General features: G+C 35.8%; 1 protein-coding gene across 1 annotated transcript in view; it reads left to right on the forward strand.

The window, feature by feature from the left end:
- Positions 1 to 2,709: 2,709 nt before the first annotated feature.
- The window catches only part of LOC123530699 (HEAT repeat-containing protein 5B-like), a 35,654-nt gene continuing 13,976 nt past the window's right edge, over positions 2,710 to 24,387 (forward strand). Inside the window, exons 1-22 of the mRNA XM_053517049.1 lie at positions 2,710 to 2,718; positions 8,641 to 8,818; positions 9,101 to 9,243; positions 9,671 to 9,920; positions 10,164 to 10,316; positions 10,647 to 10,897; positions 11,505 to 11,616; positions 11,933 to 12,085; positions 12,310 to 12,409; positions 12,634 to 12,743; positions 12,972 to 13,135; positions 15,446 to 15,478; positions 16,599 to 16,673; positions 16,982 to 17,188; positions 17,450 to 17,518; positions 18,550 to 18,671; positions 19,398 to 19,557; positions 21,311 to 21,500; positions 21,869 to 22,038; positions 23,220 to 23,535; positions 23,761 to 23,896; positions 24,082 to 24,197. Of these exons, the coding sequence (XP_053373024.1) occupies positions 8,644 to 8,818; positions 9,101 to 9,243; positions 9,671 to 9,920; positions 10,164 to 10,316; positions 10,647 to 10,897; positions 11,505 to 11,616; positions 11,933 to 12,085; positions 12,310 to 12,409; positions 12,634 to 12,743; positions 12,972 to 13,135; positions 15,446 to 15,478; positions 16,599 to 16,673; positions 16,982 to 17,188; positions 17,450 to 17,518; positions 18,550 to 18,671; positions 19,398 to 19,557; positions 21,311 to 21,500; positions 21,869 to 22,038; positions 23,220 to 23,535; positions 23,761 to 23,896; positions 24,082 to 24,197 (3,205 nt within the window). The 5' untranslated portion in view covers positions 2,710 to 2,718; positions 8,641 to 8,643. The remainder of the gene's footprint in view (positions 2,719 to 8,640; positions 8,819 to 9,100; positions 9,244 to 9,670; positions 9,921 to 10,163; positions 10,317 to 10,646; positions 10,898 to 11,504; positions 11,617 to 11,932; positions 12,086 to 12,309; positions 12,410 to 12,633; positions 12,744 to 12,971; positions 13,136 to 15,445; positions 15,479 to 16,598; positions 16,674 to 16,981; positions 17,189 to 17,449; positions 17,519 to 18,549; positions 18,672 to 19,397; positions 19,558 to 21,310; positions 21,501 to 21,868; positions 22,039 to 23,219; positions 23,536 to 23,760; positions 23,897 to 24,081; positions 24,198 to 24,387) is intronic.

A 24,387-nucleotide genomic window follows, 5' to 3' on the forward strand; every position in this document is an offset into this window, starting at 1 on the left:
GGAATTATCTGGAATTATGGATTCTTTTAGGACGTTTATGTTATTTAGATCTATTAAAATTATTAATGATAATTCAAGATTTCTGAATGCATGTTTTAGACTGCATCAAGATTAATTCTCGACATGTGAAAACTCCACAAATATTCTATATATGAGCCGTGCCATGAGAAAACCAACATAGTGGCTTTGCGACCAGCATGGATCCAGACCAGCCTGCGCATCCGCGCAGTCTGGTCAGGATCCATGCTGTTCGCTTTCAAAGCCTATTACTATTAGAGAAACTGTTAGCGAACAGCATGGATCCTGACCAGACTGCGCGGATGCGCAGGCTGGTCTGGATCCATGCTGGTCGCAAAGCCACTATGTTGGTTTTCTCATGGCACGGCTCATATAATCAAAAGAAAGTTCGGTACAGATTAACATCTGCACCAAGATAAAGAAAAAAAACATATTTGAATAATTTCTGTTATCCTTATTAAAACGTACTGCATCAACAATTTTACATAAATTGTTACCATACTGGAAACCAGTCACAAAATGATAACTCCTTCAAATTGAAAAGCTTGAACTTTGAAAATTTCAAACCTAACAGAATCTCATTAGGCCAATAGCCAAAGGAATTCTGTCTTTGCGTGTGAATGTTTGACAATGAGGACTTAATGTAAAATGTTGATGTTCCAATTCCAAGTTAATAGAAATTAGAATTTACGTAATCCTGGAAATGACTATTGTAATTCTTTTAAATGTCGTTATTGTCAAATTTTGGTTCTTTTTGGAAGGAAGAATGTGTCCAACTTTCAGTCAAAAATACTGCTATAACAGACACTAGACTGATGCCCGTGTTTACTCTCCACGTTCCATGTTTGGAGAGAATGATTCTCGAAATACAGTCGGGTACCAGTCTATAATGACGGCTGGTATGAGAAAATTAAAATCATTTACATGACTGTACAAAGCTTGTTTTAAACCCAAAAGTGGTTAATCTTTTAGCACTATAGAATGGGGATGGTAGTAAGAACCTTTTTGATGTTTGTTGATAATTCATCACCAATTGTTTTTTGAATTAACTCTGGTCAGTGATTTTAAAGCTAACGGATGAGATATATGCGAATGGGGAGAAGAACATTATTTGCTTTTCACAGTTTAATGCCTGTATATTTTGATCCTAAAGCTTTTCTTTTTTTTAAAGTTATGTCTACTGACTACTACAGTGGAACCTGACGTCAAAGCTAAACACATGTTAAATTTCACATGAATGACTTTAGTTATACAATATTTTCAAAACTCACAATAATACAAAAAAAAAAAATGAAATAAAAAAATAAAAATGAAAAAAAAAATCTGGTCCAGGCGAGGTCGAACTCGCGACCTTTGGATTACATCGCGAACTCGCTAACCACTACACCGTTGTGGAGTTATGACGTCATCAGACAAACATAAGTATATATAATAAAGTTCAGTAACGTCAGCGTGACGAAAGTCGTTTCAGAATGAAAATATTGTATTTTATTTCTTTTTTTTCCGTAGAAAATGTATTTAGCACTTATTTCTTATTAATCAAACGCTCATTTGCATTTTTATTCAATATTCAAAGCAGTAAGCGAGACGCTTTTGTCAACCGTAAACAGTAAGCGTCTACTGACGTCTTTACTGATTAATTACTATGTGCATAGTGTTATTGAAAAAATCCGAACAACACCGATTCCAAAATGTACCACGAATTTTCAACTTGGTAGTATACACAGTTAGATCTCTCTTTTTGTTTTCTTTTTCATACGTCTAACCGTAATAGCGGCGCCGGTAGCTCTGCTATTACATTTGTATTACTGGTACATTTATATGGCTATTTTTGTAGAAACATTGAATTAGTTGTTCAGATTGAGACCTAATTTGATGCAACAATTTTTCATTTTTCCCCGGATCCACACTCGGAAATTGATTGAGAAATTTTCTCACATGCCAAAAATCAATGTAGAAATACACTGGGAGTTGGTATTGTACTCTCTCATACAGAAGATGCAGTCACATTTTGTAATTACATAAAATCGCAAAATTGTTGATGTGAAATGTTTAGTGTTGATTTAATATCTTTTTGTGATTTCATTATGCCTTGCTTCCTCATGAATTCAGTTAACATTTGCAGACAAATTGAACGTTGTATAGGGTAAAGAAATAGATCATATCCATTGCTGAACAAAAAGGGAGACAAAATGTTAAAAGAGAATAAATTGTAGCCACAATAGCAAAGTCATCATTAAATAATGGTGTACATTATCTCATTAAGCTGATTGATAGGCAAATTTATCATTTGATGCCACCTTACATACTACACACACACTCAAATGAATTTTTTTTTAAATTTCACTACCTCCTCCTCTGATCTAGAACTTCTAGCTTATATTGTCCCACTTTGTAGAGTTTTTTTGATATATTTAAAGAGAATGAGTAAATAATTGCTAGATTTCTTCAATTTCAGTCCCAATGTCGAGGGGAGACAATGATGACATTGGAGAAGATAGTTAAAGGTCTTGGATCCGCTGGTCAACAGTCATACAAAGATGTTTACAAGGCAGCAAAAGCTGCAATGACAGACAGGGCTATGGCAGTTAGGACTGCTGCGGCTAAGGTACAGTTTACACATACATCTTATACTGAATGAAGGCAGCAAAGGCTGCAATGACAGACAGGGCTATGGCAGTTAGAACTGCTGCGGCTAAGGTACAGTTTACACATACATCTTATACTGAGTCAAGGCAGCAAAGGCTGCAATGACAGACAGGGCTATGGCAGTTAGGACTGCTGCAGCTAAGGTACAGTTTACACATACATCTTATACTGAATCAAGGCAGTAAAGGCTGTAATGACAGACAGAGCTATGGCAGTTAAAACTGCTGGTAAGATTATCGAAGTTTTTATCGAGGGAGCTGTGTCGAGTGTTAGGCAGTTTTGCTTTAAACTGCTTCTTCTCATGAACCACTTGATTGATGACTACTAAATTTTGTCAGCAGCATCCTTGTTAATTTGGTCAAACAGTTTCTCATGATCTATTTTAGGGGTTGTCAAAGCTAAAAATAGAAAAAGCAACTTTTAAACAACTTCTTCTCTTGAACCACTTGTTGAACCATCTATAAACTTTGTCTGTGGCATCCCTGTAAGTTCATCTCTCATGTTTATTTAAGGGTTATTTCTTGATCTCTTATAGGGGCTGCTAGAGCTAAAAATAGAAAAAAAATGTTTAAACAACTTCTCATAAACTGTTTGATGAGTCAGTAGCATCCTTGTAACATCCTGGATGGCAGAGCAAAAAGTAGAATTAACTTAACAACTTCTTATTGACTGCTTGGTGTTATCTTTCTTGATACATTGTTTTATGACATATATTAAAGATCAACAGTCAGTATCAGGTCAGTGAAATAGGGCCTTGATGGCCCTTTTATTGGGGTTTTCATTATCATCTTTTTTTCATACTTGCATGCAAGAAACAATTTCTTCAATATTTTGCGTTATAGATACTTTCAAGATTGAGCTATGAAGCATTTATTACTGTGGAACATTTGTCACTCCTTTAATTTTCCACAAGGAGATTTTGCATGCTATCTGAACATTAATCATGAGGGGAGATGTGTGATTGAAACAGTTATATCAGCTATTGACCTAAATTTGTCTTCATTTTCTTAAAGTGAACTGGAGTGAAAGAATTAGTTTCTTGTTAGATTGTTTATCATTGCTTGATGGCCAGCAGAAAATCACTGATTTTGTAATAAGAAAGAAAAGTCAATAAATTACTACATTTCATGAAACAAGAAAACAAACTTATCATGCAGTTGGCTTTATTGTTAGACAAAGAAATGAGATCAAATGTATTAAAGTATCTTAGAATTATTAACCAATCACTTACTAGATGTATGGTATATCAGCTTGAACGAAGTACCAGTACCAGTTCTACATGGCTTTTTAGCTCGACTATTCAAAGAATAGGGGAGCTATCCTACTCGCCCAGGCGTCGGCGTGAGCGTCACACAAATGTTAAAGTTTGTGTACCACCCCAAATATTTTCAAAGTCCATTGAGATATTGCTTTCATATTTTGCATACTTGTTAACCATCGTGACCCCAGTCTGTAAAAAGGAGGAGGCAACTCTATCAAGCATTTTGACTGAATTATGGTCCCTTTTCGACTTAGAATATGCTTATTGTAATGTTAAAGTTTTACTCAGAGCTTATATTATACTATCAAGTACTGAGAATAGTCGAGCGCGCTGTCCACTGACAGCTCTTGTTATGAGAACCTTTTCAGCTCACCTGTCACAAAGTGACAAGGTGAGCTTTTGTGATCGCGCAGCGTCCATCGTCCGTGCGTGCGTCAACTTTTCATGGTTCGCACAGGTCCTTGAAAGTCTTTGAATTTGATCCCAAGTCCTTGAAAAGTCCTTGATTTTTTTCTTCCAAAAACTCTCCTGAAAAAGTACTTGAATTTCGAAAAAAAGGTGGAAAAGACCTTAAAGTTTGCTAAAAACGGGGGTGCAATCTTATTGTAGGGGAAAAATACAAAAAATAAATAATAAATAAATCAAAATGAGCGAAAAAACGGTGTAAAATAAAAATACATGCACACGCACGAAGGGAACGCAAGTTGAACACCGTTACAGTTCGGTACGAAAAGCGATTTTCACAACGTTAAAATATTATGCGCAAGTAGCGATTTTCACAACGTTAAAATATTATGCGCAATGAGTGGCCCCAAAAATAAATGTAGTTTCGCCAGTAAATGGCTTACACAGGATGATTATTCATCGTGGTTAAAAAAGTTTAAGTCGGACAAGCATAAGTGTATTTGTACTTTGTGTGATAAACTCATTGATGTCGGAACAATGGGAGAAAGTGCGTTGAAATCACACGCAAAAAGTCACTTGAGGACAAATTGAAAACTAGTCTTGAGAGCTTGAAAGACTTATAAGAAACATGTACTAGTATGTATACAGGCAAATATAGCTCATAAAAGGTAATCCCATTCAAGATCTCATAAAGATTAAGATATGCTATTGTAGCTTATGGAAAATAAAACTGTTCTGTAACTTTTCTTCTATCATAATGCCTTATGAAGAGCCTAAATGGTTTTGTAATTTAAGATTTAAAGCGATAAAAAATAGTCCTTGAAAATCGATAAAAAGTCCTTGAATTTTTTTTGCCAAGTCCTGTATGAACCATGCTTTTGCTTGTGACCACTCTAGAGGTCACATTTTTCATGGGGTCTTTATGAAAATTTGTCAGACTGTTCACCTTGATGATACCTAGGTCAACTTTGAAACTGGGTCACGTTCGGTCAAAAACTAGGTCAGTAGGTCTAAAAATAGAAAAACCTTGTGACCTCTCTAGAGGCCATGTATTTCACAAGATTTTCATGAAAATTAATCAGAATGTTCACCTTGATGATATCTAGGTCAGGTTCGAAAGTGGGTCACGTGCCATCAAAAACTAGGTCAGTAGGTCAAATAATAGAAAAACTTTCTGACCACTCTAAAGGCCATATTTTTCATGTGATCTGTATGAAAGTTGGTCCGAATGTTCATCTTGATGATATCCAGGTCAAGTTCGAAACTAGGTCATGTGCGGTCAGAAACTAGGTCAGAAGGTCTAAAAATAGAAAAATCTTGTGACCTCTCTAGAGGCCATACTTGTGAATGGATCTCCATAAAAATGGGTCAGAATGTTCATCTTGATGACATGTAGGTCAAGGTCGAAAGTAGGTCACGTGCTGTCAAAAAGTAGGTCAGTAGGTCAAATAATGAAAAACGTTGTGACCTCTCTAGAGGCCATATTTTTCATGGGATCTGTATGAAAGTTGGTCTGAATGTTTATCTTGATGATATATAGGTCAAGTTTGAAACTGGGTCAACTGTGATTAAAAACTAGGTCAGTAGGTCTTAAAATAGAAAAACCTTGTGTCCTCTCTAGAGGCCATACCCTTGAATGGATCTTCATGAAAATTGGTCAGAATGTTCACTTGATGATATATAGGTCAAGTTTGAAACTGGGTCACGTACCATCAAAAACTAGGTCAGTTGGTCAAATAATAAAAAAACCTTGTGACCTCTGTAGAGGCCATACTTTTCATGGAATCTGTATGAAAGTTGGTGTGAATGTTCATCTTGATGATATCTAGATCAAGTTTGAAACTCGGTCAACTGCGGTCAAAAACTAGGTCAGTAGGTCTAAAATTAGAAAAATCTTTTGACCTCTCTAGAGGCCATATTTTTCAATGGATCTTCATGAAAATTGGTGAGAATGTTAACCTTGATGATATCTAGCTCAAGTTCGAAACTGGGTCACATGCCTTCAATAACTAGGTCAGTAGGTCATATAACAAAAAAACCTTGTGACCTCTGTAGAGGCCATATTTTTCATGGGATCTGTATGAAAGTTGGTCTGAGTGTTCATCTTGATGATAACTGGGTCACATGCGTTCAAAAACTAGGCCAGTACGTATAAAAATAGGAAAACCTTGTGACCTCTCTAGAGGCCATATTTTTCATGAGATCATCATGAAAATTAGTGAGAATGTTCACCTTGATGATATCTAGGTAAAGTTCAAAACAGGGTCACGTACCTTCGAAAACTAGGTCAATAGGTCAAATAATAGAAAAACCTTGTGACCTCTCTAGAGGCCATATTTTTCAATGGATCTTCATGAAAATTGGTCAGAATTTTTATCTTGATAATATCTAGGTCAAGTTCAAAACTGGGTCACATGTGCTGAAAAACTAGATCACTATGTCAAATAATAGAAAAAAACGACGTCATACCCAAAACTGGGTCATGTGGGAAGAGGTGAGCGATTCAGGACCATCATGGTCCTCTTGTTTCTCTCTGATTACTTGATAAAATTTTCAGATTGTTTTGCCGTCAGTTTTCCCTGCCAGCTTTCGTGAGAATTGAATAGGTACCGGTATTGGTGTTTATCTTGTATTTAAGTACTCATCATTTCCTTGTACTTAATTCATACATTAGTTAAGAGATATGATGGAATGGAAGACAAAACATATATATACCGTGCAGTCCATGTTGTATTAAGTTAAAGTTTGATCAAATTATGTTCTGTGAAATCATTAATATTCATGGGAGACTAATTTTCGAGGATTTCACGGTTGACGAGTCCACAAAATCAAATTCCAATGAAGAAACAAAATTCCCTTTCATTTTATATTCAAAAGTTGAAATTCAGAAATTCATATCCCCAGGAAAAAAAAAACAAGTTTTACCGAAACCATGGAATTTCATGTCCACACAACACAATGATTTTACAGCATGTGGACTTGCTCTATAAAATGAGCCGCACCATGAAAAAACCAACATAGTGCATTTGCAACCAGCATGGATCCATGCTGTTCGCTTTCAAAGCCTGTTGCAATTAGAGAAATTGTTAGCAAACAGCATGGAACCTATGTTGGTTTTCTATTGGTGCGGCTCAAATGATGATCATGTAGGAATGTCTGACAAAGATTGTGTTCAGCTTTGTACTTAGCATCCCATAGACTGAGACTCACTCTTATTTAGAAGAATACAGATTTTATTTCTCACATCAGCAATCGTGATTTCTTCCAGCAGTTTTAAGAGCGTTAAGTAATATCAGTATTGATACAGTTGTCACTTTATTTCCTTAGAGAGATATCATCATTGTTATGTTGCAGAATATTTCCATTCTGTCCTGCTACAAGCCAGACAATTTATGGCAGATTTTGAATAATGTAATCTCATCTTCACAGCTTTAGTCTCATTTGTGAGTAATTTTGTAGAGAGAGAACTGACAAAATGGTTTATTAATTAATTGAAGAGGAAGTCTGACCACAGGTTTTGCAAGTGTTAAAACTTACTTTCCAGACAATTGATTTGGATTCCAAGATGGGTCTTAGTTCCTAGACAATGTAATAGCCTAGTTCATAGAATGTACACTTATTTGTGTCTACGTCTACATTTTTTGTGTCTACATCTACATTTTTAAATGGGCCAAAATTCCTTGATACGTAGCTTTTTTTTTAAGTTGCAACAGCCGTTTTCTGGACAGAATGATTATAGCAAACACATGTCTATTTTGCTCTTTACATTTAGAAGATACTAAATACAAGCTGTATAATTTGTAATGCTTTATTTCACAAATCTTTGGAAAGTTCACTTTTATGAACAAATTTTCCATCTAATTTGTGGTGTACATCATGTTCCTTTATAACATTCAGGAACTGTTACTATGGAATCAACGGTATTTTGTTAAAACCATCATCATGGAAAATTTCTGCAGGTGATATTAACCTTTTGCCTGCTGGCGGCAAGTGATTTTGCCTTTGCGACCAGTGCAGACCAAGATCAGCCTGCACTGTTCACTATTCAGTCAGTATATTTTCAGTGAACACCCCCTTCGAATAATAAATGGTATTGCCCAAATTGAATGATGGACCAGTCCATTTTAGAACTTTAGCAGGGTAAAGGTTAAGAAGGTAACTGAGAGGTCTTAAAATTTGTAAGTGGAAGAACATAATATTTAATCTGTGGCAGTTGAAAATCACTAGAACTTTCAAAATTAACAGCACTTTCAATTGATGACAGTATTTAGGTACTGTATTTAACAGTGGTTTACGTACTTTTTCAGTGTATGTACCAGCTAGTGAACGAGGCACCATTTATGTCTACAACAGAGATGGAGACAGTGGTGTCACTATGTTACCGAGCCCTAGATGGTTCTAACTACGATGCGAGATACGCTGTGGCAGAACTGCTTGGAAATCTCTGTGCAACCACACTCAATCCTAAACCAAATACTACTGCTGGTAAATAACCTAACATTAATGCTTGCCTTTATAATGAATTTCTGCATTCCATTTGCTAATAATTACACAGAAACTTTGTTTTACCAGTTTGAATTAGATTGTTTATTTTATTGGAGCCAGACAGTCAAGTTCTGGGATGCATCAGTTGGGTGTTCAGTCAAAACTCGGAATATTTCATTTCTAGTAATTTGTACTTCTGTTTCTATTAAAATAAATAGCTTTACATAATTTCTTTATCTCATACTTTTAATGAGCATTTTTGTATCTGCAATATATTTTCAGCACGCAGTAAGCCTGTGAAGTTGGAAGATGTACTGGGTCTGTTATCGGCGGGGTTCCTGCGTGGAGGATTTGGCTTCCTGAAGAGTAGTAGCTCCAGTAGTAGTGCTGGAGTTAACAGGGAGATCAGGGTCGGAGTTACTCATGTAAGTTACTATATTATTATAATATAGTTTGTTCAGATTTCACAAGTTTGTTTGATATATTCAATAACTGTGTTAAAAGAAAGCAAAAAAAAAAAAAATGTATAGTCTTTCTATATTTTCATACAGATATATGCACATGACAGTAAACATAAGGCTAAATGTAAGACCTGTATTCCTTTCCATATTATATAATGGAAGACACAATGTTATGCTCTTTGGAAGACAAACAGAAAGTAATTCATTTTATGTATAGATCTATTGGGATTATTTAGTTTCAGACATTAGTAGGGGGATGTTTGTTTGATCACAGCAGAATTCCTTGTCCCAATGACTAAGCTGTAGATATAATTCCCCTCTTACATTTTAAAGCAAAAGCTTCTTTCAGTCATTTTCTTTTTTACTGATTCTGTTTTTCCTGTGTTTGTAGGCTTATGTCGAGTTTATCAAATGTATGGGAGGACTGTGGCTGGAGAGAAATATTTCTACCTTCCTGAACCATGTATTGGAACTTGTTGCCAACCCTCGTGCCACACCAACCCATGTGGATGCTGTGTATGCAAGGAAGTGTGTGTCATTTATCATCCGCTCTGTGATCGGTGGACTGCTCGGAGAAAAAGCACAGATAGCCGCTGCTAAGGAGATCTGTCAGATTATCATCAAACAGATGAATGTTGTTGGTAAGTTAGCAGGCTAGTTCTTGTAATCTGATAGTAACTTAAACTCCTATTAGATTATTGTCCTGTAGGATTATTTATCAGTACGTTATCATCTGAAATGCAGAGATTAAGGGTGTTTTAGATGCTTTCCTAAAAACAGGATGTTGAAGTCAGTCTTGGTGACTGATATGAGTTATATTATATGGTAGAGAGTTCAGTTATTTAGTGAAATATTGATGTTAATATATCAGTTTTAATCTGTAGGTGAAGCGGGTGCTGATGCTGCTGACAGTAAGGGTACTACTGCTGATATAACAGGAAGTCAGCATGTCCTGGTATGTGCTCTACATGAATTAGGATGTCTAGTTCTCAGCTTAGGCACCTCAGCCAGTCCTCTAGTGGCTGAACCTGCAACAGGTAGGGACACAAGCTTGGATTTGATCAGATTTTGATTTTAAAAATCTTTTATGATCTTTGTGAGTAATAGATGATAGGTGTACAATTACTTGATAAACAGCTGTATAGAATACAGATTTTCATTTTCCATAAATCATACTTGCACAGTTACTAGTAAACATTTTTATACACATTTTCTAGAAAAGAGAAGTGATCTGCTGTTGAATATATGAATGTTTATTAGTATTAATATTTATTTTATGAATATTTATTAGTTATTGATAAATAGTTTGGCTAAGGGTGCAAATGTTTTTCAGTAGTTAAGTAATATTGTTTGTATATTTGTTTTAGGCATTATTGAACCTGTGGTGTCAGTATTGATACATCCGAGTGCTTCGGCACGTCTGTCAGCATCTTGGTGTCTGGGTAGTATCTCAGTAGCTCTGCCGTCTCAACTCACACCCCTTGTTGATAGATGTATAGAGAGGATGAACAAGTTAAAATCCTCCCCGGAGGCAGTGTCTGGATATAGCAGTGCTCTCACATCCCTGCTTGGTAGAGTGTACCAGTGTCCTCTAGGTATTCCACATGCCAAGGGAAAGGTATGATTTGTTTTATACAATTTTCATAAAGACACCACCAAATGTTCCTTAAGGGAAGGGCAAAAAGTAGTCTTTTAATACAACATTATTTGAGCCACACCATGAGAAAACCAACATAGTGCATTTGCGACCAGCATGGATCCAGACCAGCCTGCACATCTGCGCAGTCTGGTCAGGATCCAGGCTGTTCGCTAACGGTTTCTCTAATTGCAATAGGCTTTGTAAGCGAACAGCATGGATCCTGACCAGACTGCACAGATGCGCAGGTTGGTCTGGATCCATGCTGGTCGCAAATGCACTACGTTAGTTTTCTCATGGTGCAGCTCATTTGTTCTTTAACAATGCAAAAAGGGGTGGTGTCTTAGTGCAAGTGGTCTTGTAATAGATATGGCCCGACTGTAGTTGTACTAATTATGTATACAAATTGTAAATTATTTCCTTATTTCTGAGATCATACCTTTTAGTTGCCAAAGACTTAACATTACACTGTATAATATCTTGTAACTTGAAGCATGATATTAGAATCAACTAGGCAGAAACCCTTTATGATGTTTAGACTGTTTATAGTTAATGGATCGAATCTATTTGATCAGACATATAATTTCAGCAAATCTTCAACATAGCAGAGGAATTACTTCGTACAGCATCACAAAACAGTAGACTGTCTCTACAGCGGACACAGTCCGGTTGGTTGTTGCTAGGTGCTTTGATGACTTTAGGTATGTTAAAGCATAAAACTTGGAGTGTTTTAGCACATATTATAGCTTTTGCCTGGCTTTATTTATTTCCAGGCAGACTGTCTTAAATTTATGTTGTCTGATTAATTGTTCTAAGGTTCTTACACTATCACTGGTTTCTTGTTGTTACATAAATTTCAGAATTTTGATACACAGTCATAGAGTATGTTCTCTCAGCAGGCCATAGTTTAATTCCAGTTTCTAGTGGAATTTTGAACATAAATGAAAGAAATTTGCAACAGTTGGGATTTAAAGTTTGGTTTAATATATGTAACAAACAACATTTTTCGCTTAACAGGTTCACCAGTAATAAAGGGACACCTGCCTAGAATGTTGTTGCTATGGAGAAATGCATTCCCCAGGTCTGTAAAGGAGCTGGAGTCGGAGAAAGCAAGAGGAGATTCCTTCACCTGGCAGGTCACGTTAGAGGGACGGGCTGGAGCACTGGGAGGTAGAGATATCCACTGTGTATACAGGAGGACTACTTATATAAATTGTATTTCATCCATGTGTAATATCTGTTTTTAGATACTTTTGATAATGAATTCATAGAGAGAAAAAAAGTTAATCATATCACCTTCCCGCTTACCAGAGTGCACATCCTTATGCCATCTGTATTTCTCTTAGCCTTTGACACAAAGTTGTTAATTGATGTTGTAATTGTGATTGTTTCAGCGATGTTGAGCTTCCTGCAGCACTGTAGAGAACTGATAACAGAAGATGTGATACGTAGATTACTAGCACCATTAGAATGTACCCTGACAATGTTGGCACAGTAAGTATTACTTTGTGACCAGTAATAGAAAAAATGATATGTAGAAACAAGATAAATAAACTAAATATTGATTCTGGAAAAAACTGATTTTTGAGGATTCAATTAGTAGTTTATCTCAATAGTTCTGTTCTGTTCAAAAATGTAAGACCTAGAAATATGAAAGTTGCCAAAGGACAGTAAATTCCTTTAGAACAAAATGAAGAAACATTGTTTTACTATTACAGCATGCCTGGAGTGATAAAGATGTATGGAACACATCTAAAGGCCAGTGCTGCCATGGTCAGACTCCGCTTATATGATGTTCTATCAATGCTACCACCACAGTCATATGAAGGTAAAGTGAAAGTAGACAAAGGGAAAAACATCCTTTAGACTGCAGTGTTAAAGTGTTTACTCTCTTGAATCTGCAACAACCGTCACTACTATCTATTAAAAGTTGTTACAAAGATGTTTCAGATCATTATGTAAAAATGTTAATCAGAGATAGTGATACTGATTCCTCATATGTAATCCCATTCGTGTTTCAAAAAGTGTATTTAACAGCTGTTCTGATTTATGACAGGTACATACACGAGCTTGCTACGAGAACTTGTGGCAGAATTCACTCTCACTGACAATCCTGCAAACACAACTACATCACTGCTGCGATCCCTGTGCCACGTTGATGACAGTGTTATACTTGGATCTTGGTTACAGGAAACTGACCATAAAGCTGTTGAAGATCAGGTCAGTGTGCTATACAAGCTTGCTTTGGTGTGGTAGAATAGTCTGTGTTAATTAGATGCTTTTTACCACATTGTATTGATTTTGCTATATTGTGTCTTGTCAGCAATTGGTGACATTAAGAATATTTAGTTTATAAAAATAATTTCAATATTTGCAATTTATGTTTCTCATTTATATGGCTCAGTGATTCTTAAATACAAGGAGATTGAGAACGGCATTATAGACTTTTTTCCCTACTAGAAAAGGTGAAGACATGTCTTCAGTAAGCAGTCTGTTTATGCCTGCTTTGTATGCACAAGTTAGGACTGCTTAGAAATTTCTTTTTAAGAAATTTCAAGTGGAGAGAAGCATTATATGTTGTAGAATTTTAATAATACTTTTGAAAAACAGAGAGCTTGCAAAGTGCTGCTCTATTTACAGAAAAAGGTCTTTTAATACTAATCACTATTGCTGTAGAGATAGTTTATATATCCATCACATGTATCTTTTGAATTTGAACACAAAGGGTCAAATGTTCAAATGATCTTGCACATACATGAAGTTCTACATATGCCTGAATAAATATTAAAGTTAGAACCATGTGGAATAGTTCAGTAAGTTGATAGAGTTGATAAATTATTATTTGTCACTGTGGGAGTGTAAGTATGGTGATAGAATAAAATGACTACTGTATTGATGTGTTTATATTTTTTATTTCAAGTTCATGTTGATTATACATTGTTATGCTGCTTTATAAGCTCAGTTTGAAAAATTGCGAAAATTACATATTCATGAATAAGAAACTGATATGGTAAAACTTGGTTGTAGCGAACTTGCCGGGCCAGGAGAAATTCTTCCTTATAACTCGGGTTCTTTATATCTGTATACCAATTCTTCATAACTGAGGTTATGGAATAGAAGTTTGATATATATAAATAACTTGATTCAAACATGGTCTTCTAACTACTGGTTATATCAACAGCAATCAAGTCATGAAATCTATAGACAATATATACAGTCATTGCAAAAAAAAAGAAAAAGATTGTAATTAATAAGTACTGTTTGGATTTGAAAGAGTTACTCTTATAAGACACCTGCAAATTGTGTTTGCAACAGGTATCTCCCTTATAAACAATGCTGTAATGGAATGGGAAAAATTGAAAATTAATGTAGACATAGAGATCAGATGGATGCATTGATAGAACAGAATTTGGCATCAACAGCAAAGACAGTTTAACAGCACTTTAACAAATAAAAAATATACATGTAGTTGGAATTTTAGTCATTGTTTTTGCTGAATATTCACGCTTCAGACAAGTATTATTGCAGGTAGATCTGATTCCATCAGCGGATCATCTCTAATCTGCTACTAAAAAGGAAAGTAGATATCTACAGTTGAAATATGATAGTTATTATCAACTGGTATTATTGTACAAATGGCAAATAAACCTTGTTGACTCTTAAAATATTATACCAGCTAGGACATTTGAGCAACGCCATGAGAAAACCAACATAGTGGGTTTGCGACCAGCATGGATCCAGACCAGACTGCGCATCTGCGCAGTCTGGTCAGGATCCATGCTGTTCGCTTTCAAAGCCTATTGCAATTAGAGAAACTGTTAGGGAACAGCATGGATCCTGACCAGACTGCGCGGATGCGCAGGCTGGTCTGGATCCATGCTGGTCGCAAACCCACTATGTTGCTTTTCTCATAGCACGGCTCATTTAATCTTGAAGAAAAAGCTTGTTCACCTAAATGTATGTGTGTTATTTCTTTGATCTAAAGTTGAGTAGTCTGTCTTTGAGGTAACATTACCAAAGTCTTTCATCTTTGGTAAAATGTGTTTTTATATATAATTGATAGATATATGCTACCACTTAAGGAAATACTTTATAAACACTTAAAATGGGTACTTTTTTCTGTGATAGATACTTAGGATTAACTTCAAATCAGTGGACACAAATTGTGGAATTAGCGAAAAATAGTGTTCCCTAGACCCAATCAGTTTGCATCTATATTTGCCATGTTTGGGCTCAGAAAAGTGTTCTGTATAACTGAGATAACTGAGGTTTTTCTAAAACTGAATTTGATACATCCATCACTTTTTATATGGAACAAAGAAGAACAAAGTGTTCTCTATATCCCAAGATTTCCTTATAACCAAGTTCACTATATTTGAGTTTTACTGGCAGTCAAAATAATAAACGAGTTTAGAAAAAAGTGAAAATCTTACAGTCTCACAATTTTTTATAAAATATAGCCTTGCAAATGAATAAGACTCCTTATGATTGACTAAAATTTGACCTTGACCTTTGACCCATTTGTTGTAGTATGAACCAAATCGTAGAGTCAACCACGACATAGTGAGTATTTACAGTTGAATGAATATGCAATTTTGATTTGCATCGTTATTTATAGGTACCATAGCTTTCCTGTCCTCTAATTTGCATTTGACTTTGTTTAGCTGCATTGTGATTTATAATTGTACATGTACATAATTTTAATAAGTTAAGAATTACGCTACAGTGTTTTCTCTTCATTCCTAGTGCATGGACAGTGTAAGTAACAGTGTAGAAAATGTTGTACTATGTCCTAATTATGTCAGTGTTGTCTGCATGGCTTTCTTCTCAACAACAACTGAGCCACACCATGAGAAAACCAACATAGTGCACTTGCAACCAGCATGGATCCAGACTAGCCTGCGCATCCACGCAGTCTGGTCAGGATCCATGCTGTTCGCTTTCAAAGCGTATTGCAATTAGAGAAACCGTTAGCGAACAGCATGGATCCTGACCAGACTGCGCGGATGCGCAGGCTGGTCTGTATCCATGCTGGTCACAAATGCACTACCGGGTATGTTGGTTTTCTCATGGTGCGGCTCAACTGTTCTTCATTCTCTAGCAGATTTTCATCTCACATTTCCTTTGTAACAAATTTGAAGTAGGATTCTTTCCTTTTATTAAGTTGCATGTTGTAGCATGTTAAGTTTAAATCCATGTGAGACTGTAAGTTATTATGAAAAAATTTTGTTGATCTTTTTAATTATTTTGTCACTGTTGTGACAGCATGTGTATACAGTCATGCTTAATGTTGTTCCTAGTTTAGAATAAATAGTCCTTTTTTTGTAAATTGATAGTTGTCTGAAGTAACCATTCAGATGATTGTTTGTGTGAGTCTACATCAAGTTTGATGTAATGAGCAGTTGAAATAAAGGCCCTTTTCATGGAGAAATTTAACTGTGAAGAAATTTCAGAGCATAACCTAAGCGTGAAAATTCGTCATTATAAGCATTATGGCACATCAGTACATTCCAAGTTAAATTGAATTTTGAAAAATGGCCATATGTAAGGCAGTATGTGGAATTGAATTATCAGATGGTAAAGGGAATTAGAATTGTACTAATTTATGCATTAGAATTGTCAAATGATAAGTCAGCACTAGTAGTAACTGTCCAAGATATATTAATCCTCATTTTACTTTCAGCTTCAGCCAAATAGTGCATCAGGATCTGGAGCATTGGAGCATGATGCCCACTCTCTCTTCTACAGATGTCCTTCTGTAAGTTAACATTTCATTTTCATTCTTGCATTGTACAAATTTTGAATATAAGTAAATATTTCTCAGTTTTGCCTGAAATGACACATTTTTAACCCACAGGAAGTTTTATGTGTTTTTGTTTGTTGTGGCTTTCACATAAAATAGTGTACAATTGCCATTCCAAATTCTAATGGTAGACAAATATAAAGTAATCCCTTTAAAATCTGTAGTTAAGTAGAAATTTGTAGGCAAGGTTTTATCAGGAGACATTTTCTGTGCGAAAGTCATGAATAATGCATTGATAATTCTGACAATATTTGTTGTTACAGAGTGATCCTATCCCTGGACCGTTACCACTCGGTGTTGCCGTAATTGACAGTTCTGTACGTCTTTATGGATTGATATTTCCGAGAGTTGCCCACAAACATCGTTACCAGATGTTACAACATTTTAATGAATGTATCAAGCAGGCCAAGTCTACGAGACAGCAGGCAGTTCAGATGAATATATTTACAGCTGTTCTTTGTGCACTCAAGGTATATTTCCAGTATAAGCTTTATATATTTGCATGCCAACTATTCACTTTTATCTTCAGCTGTAAAATAAGAGTTCACAAAGTACAAAGGACTCAGAGAATACTTAAGAAAGTTGGATCATACCCAGAAAACATGTTACAGTAGAAGACAGTTGGTCTGTACATAATCGGATGCATTAGGTGCACAGACGAAAATTATGGTACAGCTGTTGTTAAGTAAATTTCAAGTATTTACAATGCTCTCTTATTGTTTATGTTACAGAGTCTATCAGACACCAAGACAAAGCTAGGTCCTGATGAAGTTAAAAAAGCTGCATTTAATCTTATATTGGTAAGTCAGGGATTTTTTTACATACCTACATTTCATTTTAATAGCGAAAATTTGGTCATAGTTTTGTTAATTAAAGTCATTTGAGGATTCTGGAGAATTTTTATAAAAGCAATTAAGTTCTGCTACCATTTCTGAAAGTACCTGGTTGGTCTTCAGAAGTGAAAATTATGCGTCAAACCTAATTTTTATGAAAGGTATACAAACTAGAGCTGTCTGTAAAATATGTATGCACCCCCCTCCATTAGGCCTGGTCCCATTTTCAGTAATGATTTCAATATATCTTAGACCTAGTGACCCACATTGGAATAGGGGTCATCCATTGACCACAGGCAATCATCCTATGAAGTTTTTGGACTGTAGGACAAAGTATTCATCGTTAATGAGCAGAAATAGTCATACAGACATCTAAAACAATATAGATCATCTGCTGACAAGAGGCAGTCATCCTGTGAAATTTGAGAGCAGTATTTTAAATGATTCTTAAGTTACTGAGAGGATACCATTTTCAGTCTCAAGTTCGTTGTGTCCTGAACCTTTGACCCCCTAACCCCTCAAACACAATTATCCTATGAAAATGAACTGTAGAACAAAACATTCTTTGCTTATTGGGCAGGAGAAGTGAACTCTTCAGCATCATTTGGAAGCTGTATCCCATAGCGTTCATTACTTACTGAGCAAAAACCATTAAGTCTTGAGTAGACCTTAACCTTTGACCTAAAGGCATTCAAAATAGAACATGTCATCTTATGACCACAGTAAGACCAGTCATTCTCTAGTTCTTGAAATGTTTTCCAGAAAGGAAAGGGCAGGTAAATTATAAAAAATAGTGAAAAATTGAGGCAAAGAGTTTTTTAATTGTCATTCTCAAGTTATTGATTGGAAACCAAATGGTCTACATATTGACAGACAAATAGACAATGATGAAAACAATATACCCTCATTTCTAACCCCACTTTTTGAAAGAGGGGCATTAATGTATGATATTTCTTGCTATGTAAAACATTTTTGTTAAATTGTTGATACAATTTCAGGGAGCTTTAAGTAGTACAAATCCTATATTGAGATGTGCCGCTGGAGAAGCTCTGGGCAGAATGGCTCAGGTGGTTGGAGATAGCAAGTTTATAGCAGAAATGGCACAGTACAGCTTTGATAAGTTAGTAACCATTATCTATGTATAACAAGTGTATTCAGATGTTTTACCAGGAGCTATGGTTTAGTGGTTAAGGTGTCAGCTGCGCAGCCAAGAGGTAGTGGGCTCAAGTTCCCCTGGGGTTACGACCATGACTTGTCATATGACACTAGTACTGGTTTTCCAGGAAGTAGACATGAGAGTCATTCAAATAAGCTCCAAGCTTTTGTCACAGTCAAGATAGAATGAATTAGTATAAACTAAACTAACCCACATATTTCTAAATATGGATTTTGATAGATTTCATAAACTCTTGTCATAATACCTGAATGTGGTCGTTTGTAAAAAGAACTCCTTTAAAACTTTTAAAGTTAGCTTAAAATTGAAAATGTCCTACTACCACTTCTCCAGAGACATCTAGGTTGATGTATTATTTATTTTAGCTTGATTGTGATGAAAACTTCAAGCTTCTTTGTATCACTCTGGAGTCTGCTTCCTAGAGAAACCAGTACTGTTGTCATGTGAGAAGGTGTGGTCGTGACCCCGATGGGGCTGGAACTCGCGAACCCTGGATTGAGCGGCTGATACCTTAACCACTGAATTATTGTCCTTTGGTCCTTGAGATATTGAGTAATAGATTTGCCTATTTACTGACAAGTCATTCAGTAAGTGAATAGTTAAAGGATTAAAATGTCTCCTATAGCACATTTAACAGTTTGTTGTAAAATACATCCTCTTTTCAATTTTCAGATTGAAGTCTGCCCGGGATGTGGTTAGTCGTACTGGAAACTCTCTAGCCCTTGGTTGTTTACATAGATATGTAGGAGGTATGGGGTCAGGTCAGCATCTCAACACAAGTGTATCAATACTTCTAGCACTGGCGCAGGACTTCAACTCACCTGTTGTACAGGTAATGTCCCTGATTGTCTTCATCTCAGTGGTTTATAGCTATTTGTAAAGCTCTACTTCTACTGTTGCTTGCATTCAGAGGTATTGTAAGATACATTGATTGCTTGTAAGATTGTGTTTAACACAGCTTTTATTATACCCCCACCAAACATGTTTGAGGGGGGTATATAGGAGTCAGTTTTGTCGTGTCCCGTCGCGTCCCGAAATCTATTATCTCAGTTATTACCAAATGGATTTGATTCAAACTTAAAATACATGTTCCACCTTATCACCCACATAATGTGACACAAGGGGCATAACTCTTGACACCAAGTTTTCATGAATTATGTCCCCTTTTACTTAGAATTTAAGGTTAATTTTGTTGTATTTTCACTATATCTCAGTTGTTACTAAATGGATTTGATTCAAACTTAAAATAGATGTTCCACCTCATCACCCACATCATGTGACACAAGGTGCATAACTCTGACACCATTTTTTTTATGAATTATGCCCCTTTTTACTTAGAGTTTAAGGTTGATTTTGATGTATTTTCACTATATCTCAGTTACTACTGAATGGATTTGATTCAAACTTAAAATAGATGTTCCACCTCATCACCCACATCATGTGCCCACATCATGTGACACAAGGTGCATAACTCTGACACCAAGTTTTCATGAATTATGTCCCCTTTTACTTAGAATTTAAGGTTAATTTTGTTGTATTTTCACTATATCTCAGTTATTACTAAATGGATTTGATTCAAACTTAAAATAGTTGTTCCACCTCATCACCCAGATGATGTGACATAAGGTGCTTAACTCTGACATCATTTTTTTTATGAATTATGTCCCCTTTTACTTTAAATTTAAAGTTGATTTTGATGTATTTTCACTATATCTCAATTATTACGAAATGGATTTGATTCAAACTTAAAATAGATGTTCCACCTCATCACCCACATCATGTGACACAAGGTGCATAACTCTGACACCAATTTTTCATGAATAATGCCCCTTTTTATTTAGAATTTAAGGTTAATTTTGATGTATTTTCACTATATCTCAGTTACTACTGAATGGATTTGATTCAGACTTAAAATAGATGTTCCACCTCATCACCCACATCATGTGACACAAGGTGCATAACTCTGACACTAATGTTTCTTGAATTGTGTCCCCTTTTACCTAGAATTTAAGGTTAATTTTGATGTATTTTCACTATATCTCATTCTGATTGGCTTAGAGCCAAACGGAAGTAACCTTTTTTAACTTTTGTACTGAGTTTCTTCCCCTTAAATTCCAGGAATTAGTCTATTTTTAGAAATCCTATTTTTAGATTTTCAAAATTTTAGGTATTTTTCTAACTTTTTTATTGTAAGTCCTATGTAAAAATTAAATACATTTTTCTGTGGTAACATGGGTCGGTAAGACACTTTTTTGTATGTATTCACTTTAAGTGTATCTCTAATATTAGAGATTTAATATATTTACTAGTATTACTATACTAGTATTATACTAGTATTACTTATATGTGGAAGCCCAGGATGAAGTTCTCCAAAGTATTTTTAAGATTTCTTACGGTTGCCATTCTTCTGTGACAAGACCTATTGGAAGGGGTATGAGTCACTCCTGTGACAGTTCTAGTTTCAATGAACAACAAAAATCTGTGATATGTAAACTAAATCTTATTATCAGATTCATTTTTAAGAACTATACAATCTTTGCTGTGCAACTCTAAACAAGAAAATTACTGCATTATTTCCCTTTCAGGTTTGGGCATTGCATGCTTTGGCCCTAATAGCAGACAGTGGTGGTCCAATGTTCCGGGGTTATGTAGAGCCGACATTGTCCCTTGTCCTACAGTTACTGTTGTCAGTACCCCCCACTACAGTTGATGTACACCAATGTCTGGGCAAATGTTTGTCTGCTCTCATTACATCTATAGGACCTGAGTTACAAGGTAAGATCACCTTGTTTGTGCATTATAAGTGGTTCACCGGAATGTACATGTGTAGACAGAAGACTTTCTATACAAATTGCTGAATTACTAGACAATTAATGCAGTATTTTTGCTATTTTTGATACCTAATTCTGTAGCAAGGTGGTAGTTGGAAAACTACAAATCATGATATGCTATTGAATGCTCATTCATACTATTTGATTATTCTTGAAAAGATTTTTTGGCAGTTATTTTATTATTTAAGTTTCCGTGGTACATAATTGAATTGTCCCTGTCTCTAATAAACAGTGAACTGTAGGATCCTTCTTTGAGAAGGTCTTATGTTGTCTTTAATATGTTTATCTTCAGAAATTATTTGTACCTTACAGGAAATTCTGGATCCATAGCAACAGCTCGATTGTCTTGCCTGGTATGTTGTGCCATTATGCAGGATCACTCTGACTCCCTTGTGCAGGCTGAGGCTGTTGCCTGTTTGCAACAGCTACATATGTTTGCACCCAGGCATGTCAACCTGGGGACTCTTGTACCACATCTTTGTGTAAGTACTGTAATGTTGTATAAATGCTCGTTTCTTAGCTTTACATAAGCACTCTGGTATTGTTATGCCCCTTTGTACAAGTATTTCTAGATGGTACGTATCTTTGTACAGTCTAACCTGTCTTAAGCAGCCAGCCAAGGGAAGCAGACAATTTGGCCGCTTACGCCAGGTGCCCGCTGATCGGAGGTGCAGCCAGTATATGTATTTTTCAGACTTCTGTAGCCTTTAGGCCCATTTCTTTTTGGGTTATCCATTATTATTTTACCAGGATACAATGACGTGCATTTGCCTTCGCAATACGAATGGTCTTCTTAGCAATCTGAAACTCCGGCATGGTTTTTTTACTACAAAAATTGTTACAGACAATTTTCCAACTTCAAAACAAGTTTGTTTACAATTTTCGCCATTTTGGTAAGGGAAGCTACTCTCTAAGGGAAGCTTATTGTCTACGCTAAATCTAAGATTGCCGTTACGTTCCGTAAAAGATAGAGTAGTTTTGTTTTTTTTTCAAACGCAATTAATTTCGTATAAATTTAATAGTATTTTGATAATAGAAGTAAAAAAATCACAAATATTATGCTACTTATTAGTTATCGAGTATTATCTTTAACCGAGGTCAAACTGTGAACAACAAAATTGACACGCTAATTACCAATAATTACTGCCCATTTGATCATAACAAAAGGGGATTTACACCTTTGGTTATCAGTTTTAATTGAGGAGCTCATGTCATTTTTGTTGTTCTTGTGGTGAAGTCACGCGAAACTTAGCAACCACGTGCTTCTAAAAATCTTCGGCGGTTATTGCCTAAAAATGATTGGTTTTGGAAGAAAAATGGCCGCTGAATGGGGTCAAATACGGCAGTCGGGAGGCAGTTTAGGTGGCCGCAGACGGCAGGTGACCGCTGAATAAAGTGATAAAATAGAGGAAAATCCGTCGGGGGTGTCATAAAATGGCCGCTGAACGGAGGTGACCGCTGATCGGAGGTGACCGTTAGTACAGGTTAGACTGTATAAGTATTTAATGAAGAATACTTAATTAAAGTGTTTAGTCTTTACAATTTTTACAGTCTTTTTGTACATATACAATACTTAACTTACACTTACAATAATGGAGTGACTGTTAACTTTTGTCATCTTAGTGAAGACTTTAAATTGAAACAGAATTTTGTTCTTATACAGGAAAAGTTGGTTAGCTCTCATTTATTGTTGAGACGAGCAGTGGTAGCATGTTTACGGCAGCTGGTCACACGTGAGGCAAAAGAAGTGAGTGTGCATGCACTTGCCCTTGCATCAGACGAGGCAGAAAAGATTGAAAAGTTTGGTATAACAGAGACTGGAATGGAGGGGAAGTTGTTTGGAATGTGTGATACAGAGGTAGATGGCAAACTAATATCAGATCTTCAGGATACACTTGAAAGTTTGTTACAGACTCTAGCCACAAAGGACCTGACTAGATGGTTGAATCTACTGCGGGAAATACTCTCTTCATCTACAGGTACGCATAAACATCAAAGTTCATACTATTTTCATTGCTTTGTTATGCTCACCATTTCCCTTACATTGGTAAGTTCATCATTTTCACTGCATTGTAAAGCTCACCATGTTTCCAGCTTTGTTAAGTTCATTATGTCCCCTGCATTGTTAAAGACACCAGTTTTCCTGCTTTGTTAACCATATTTCCCATTCACCATAATACTTGTAAATTATGTTTTGGTTGTAGATGCAACAAGTGGTCAGCAAGATGAAACTCAAGGAAACGTAGGTGATGACGAGGATGATGATGAAGACAACGAAAATGATGCTGAAGAGTTCACTGCTCCTGAAGTTGATGTTACACATCCAACTGTTGCACCTAGGTATGTTCATGATAGATGGCTTTCAGAGGTTGATCAATTTTATCTTTGTTATTGTTAAAGGTATACCTTAATAGCAGAAAGACAGTTCTTGTATAATTTGGATGGAACAGATATGATGCTTGGTATGTTTTGCTATTTTACTTACCTGTTGGCTTTGCTGAAAAGGAATGTTACATATTTTACAGGTGGCCAACCAGAGTGTTTGCTACAGATTGTCTGAGAAAGATTGTTGTAGCCTGTGAGGAAGACTTGACACATTTTGATCTTGAATCAGCGAGAGAGGCAAAGAAAGATGGGAAAGGTAAGTGTGTTGTATTCATGATTAATTATATTACAAACTTTAGTGTTAAATGATTCTTCTTATTGATTATGTCCCTTTGATTTTTGTACATAAAGACTATGTCGCCCCATTCTTAATTTTCCCTGTACTTGTTAGCATTTACTTCTTCATTGGTTTTTTAGATTATCAAGATTGTATGCACTTGCATTTT

Source organism: Mercenaria mercenaria, chromosome 1, assembly GCF_021730395.1.
Source record: "Mercenaria mercenaria strain notata chromosome 1, MADL_Memer_1, whole genome shotgun sequence".
Classification (NCBI taxonomy): Eukaryota; Metazoa; Mollusca; class Bivalvia; order Venerida; family Veneridae; genus Mercenaria; species Mercenaria mercenaria.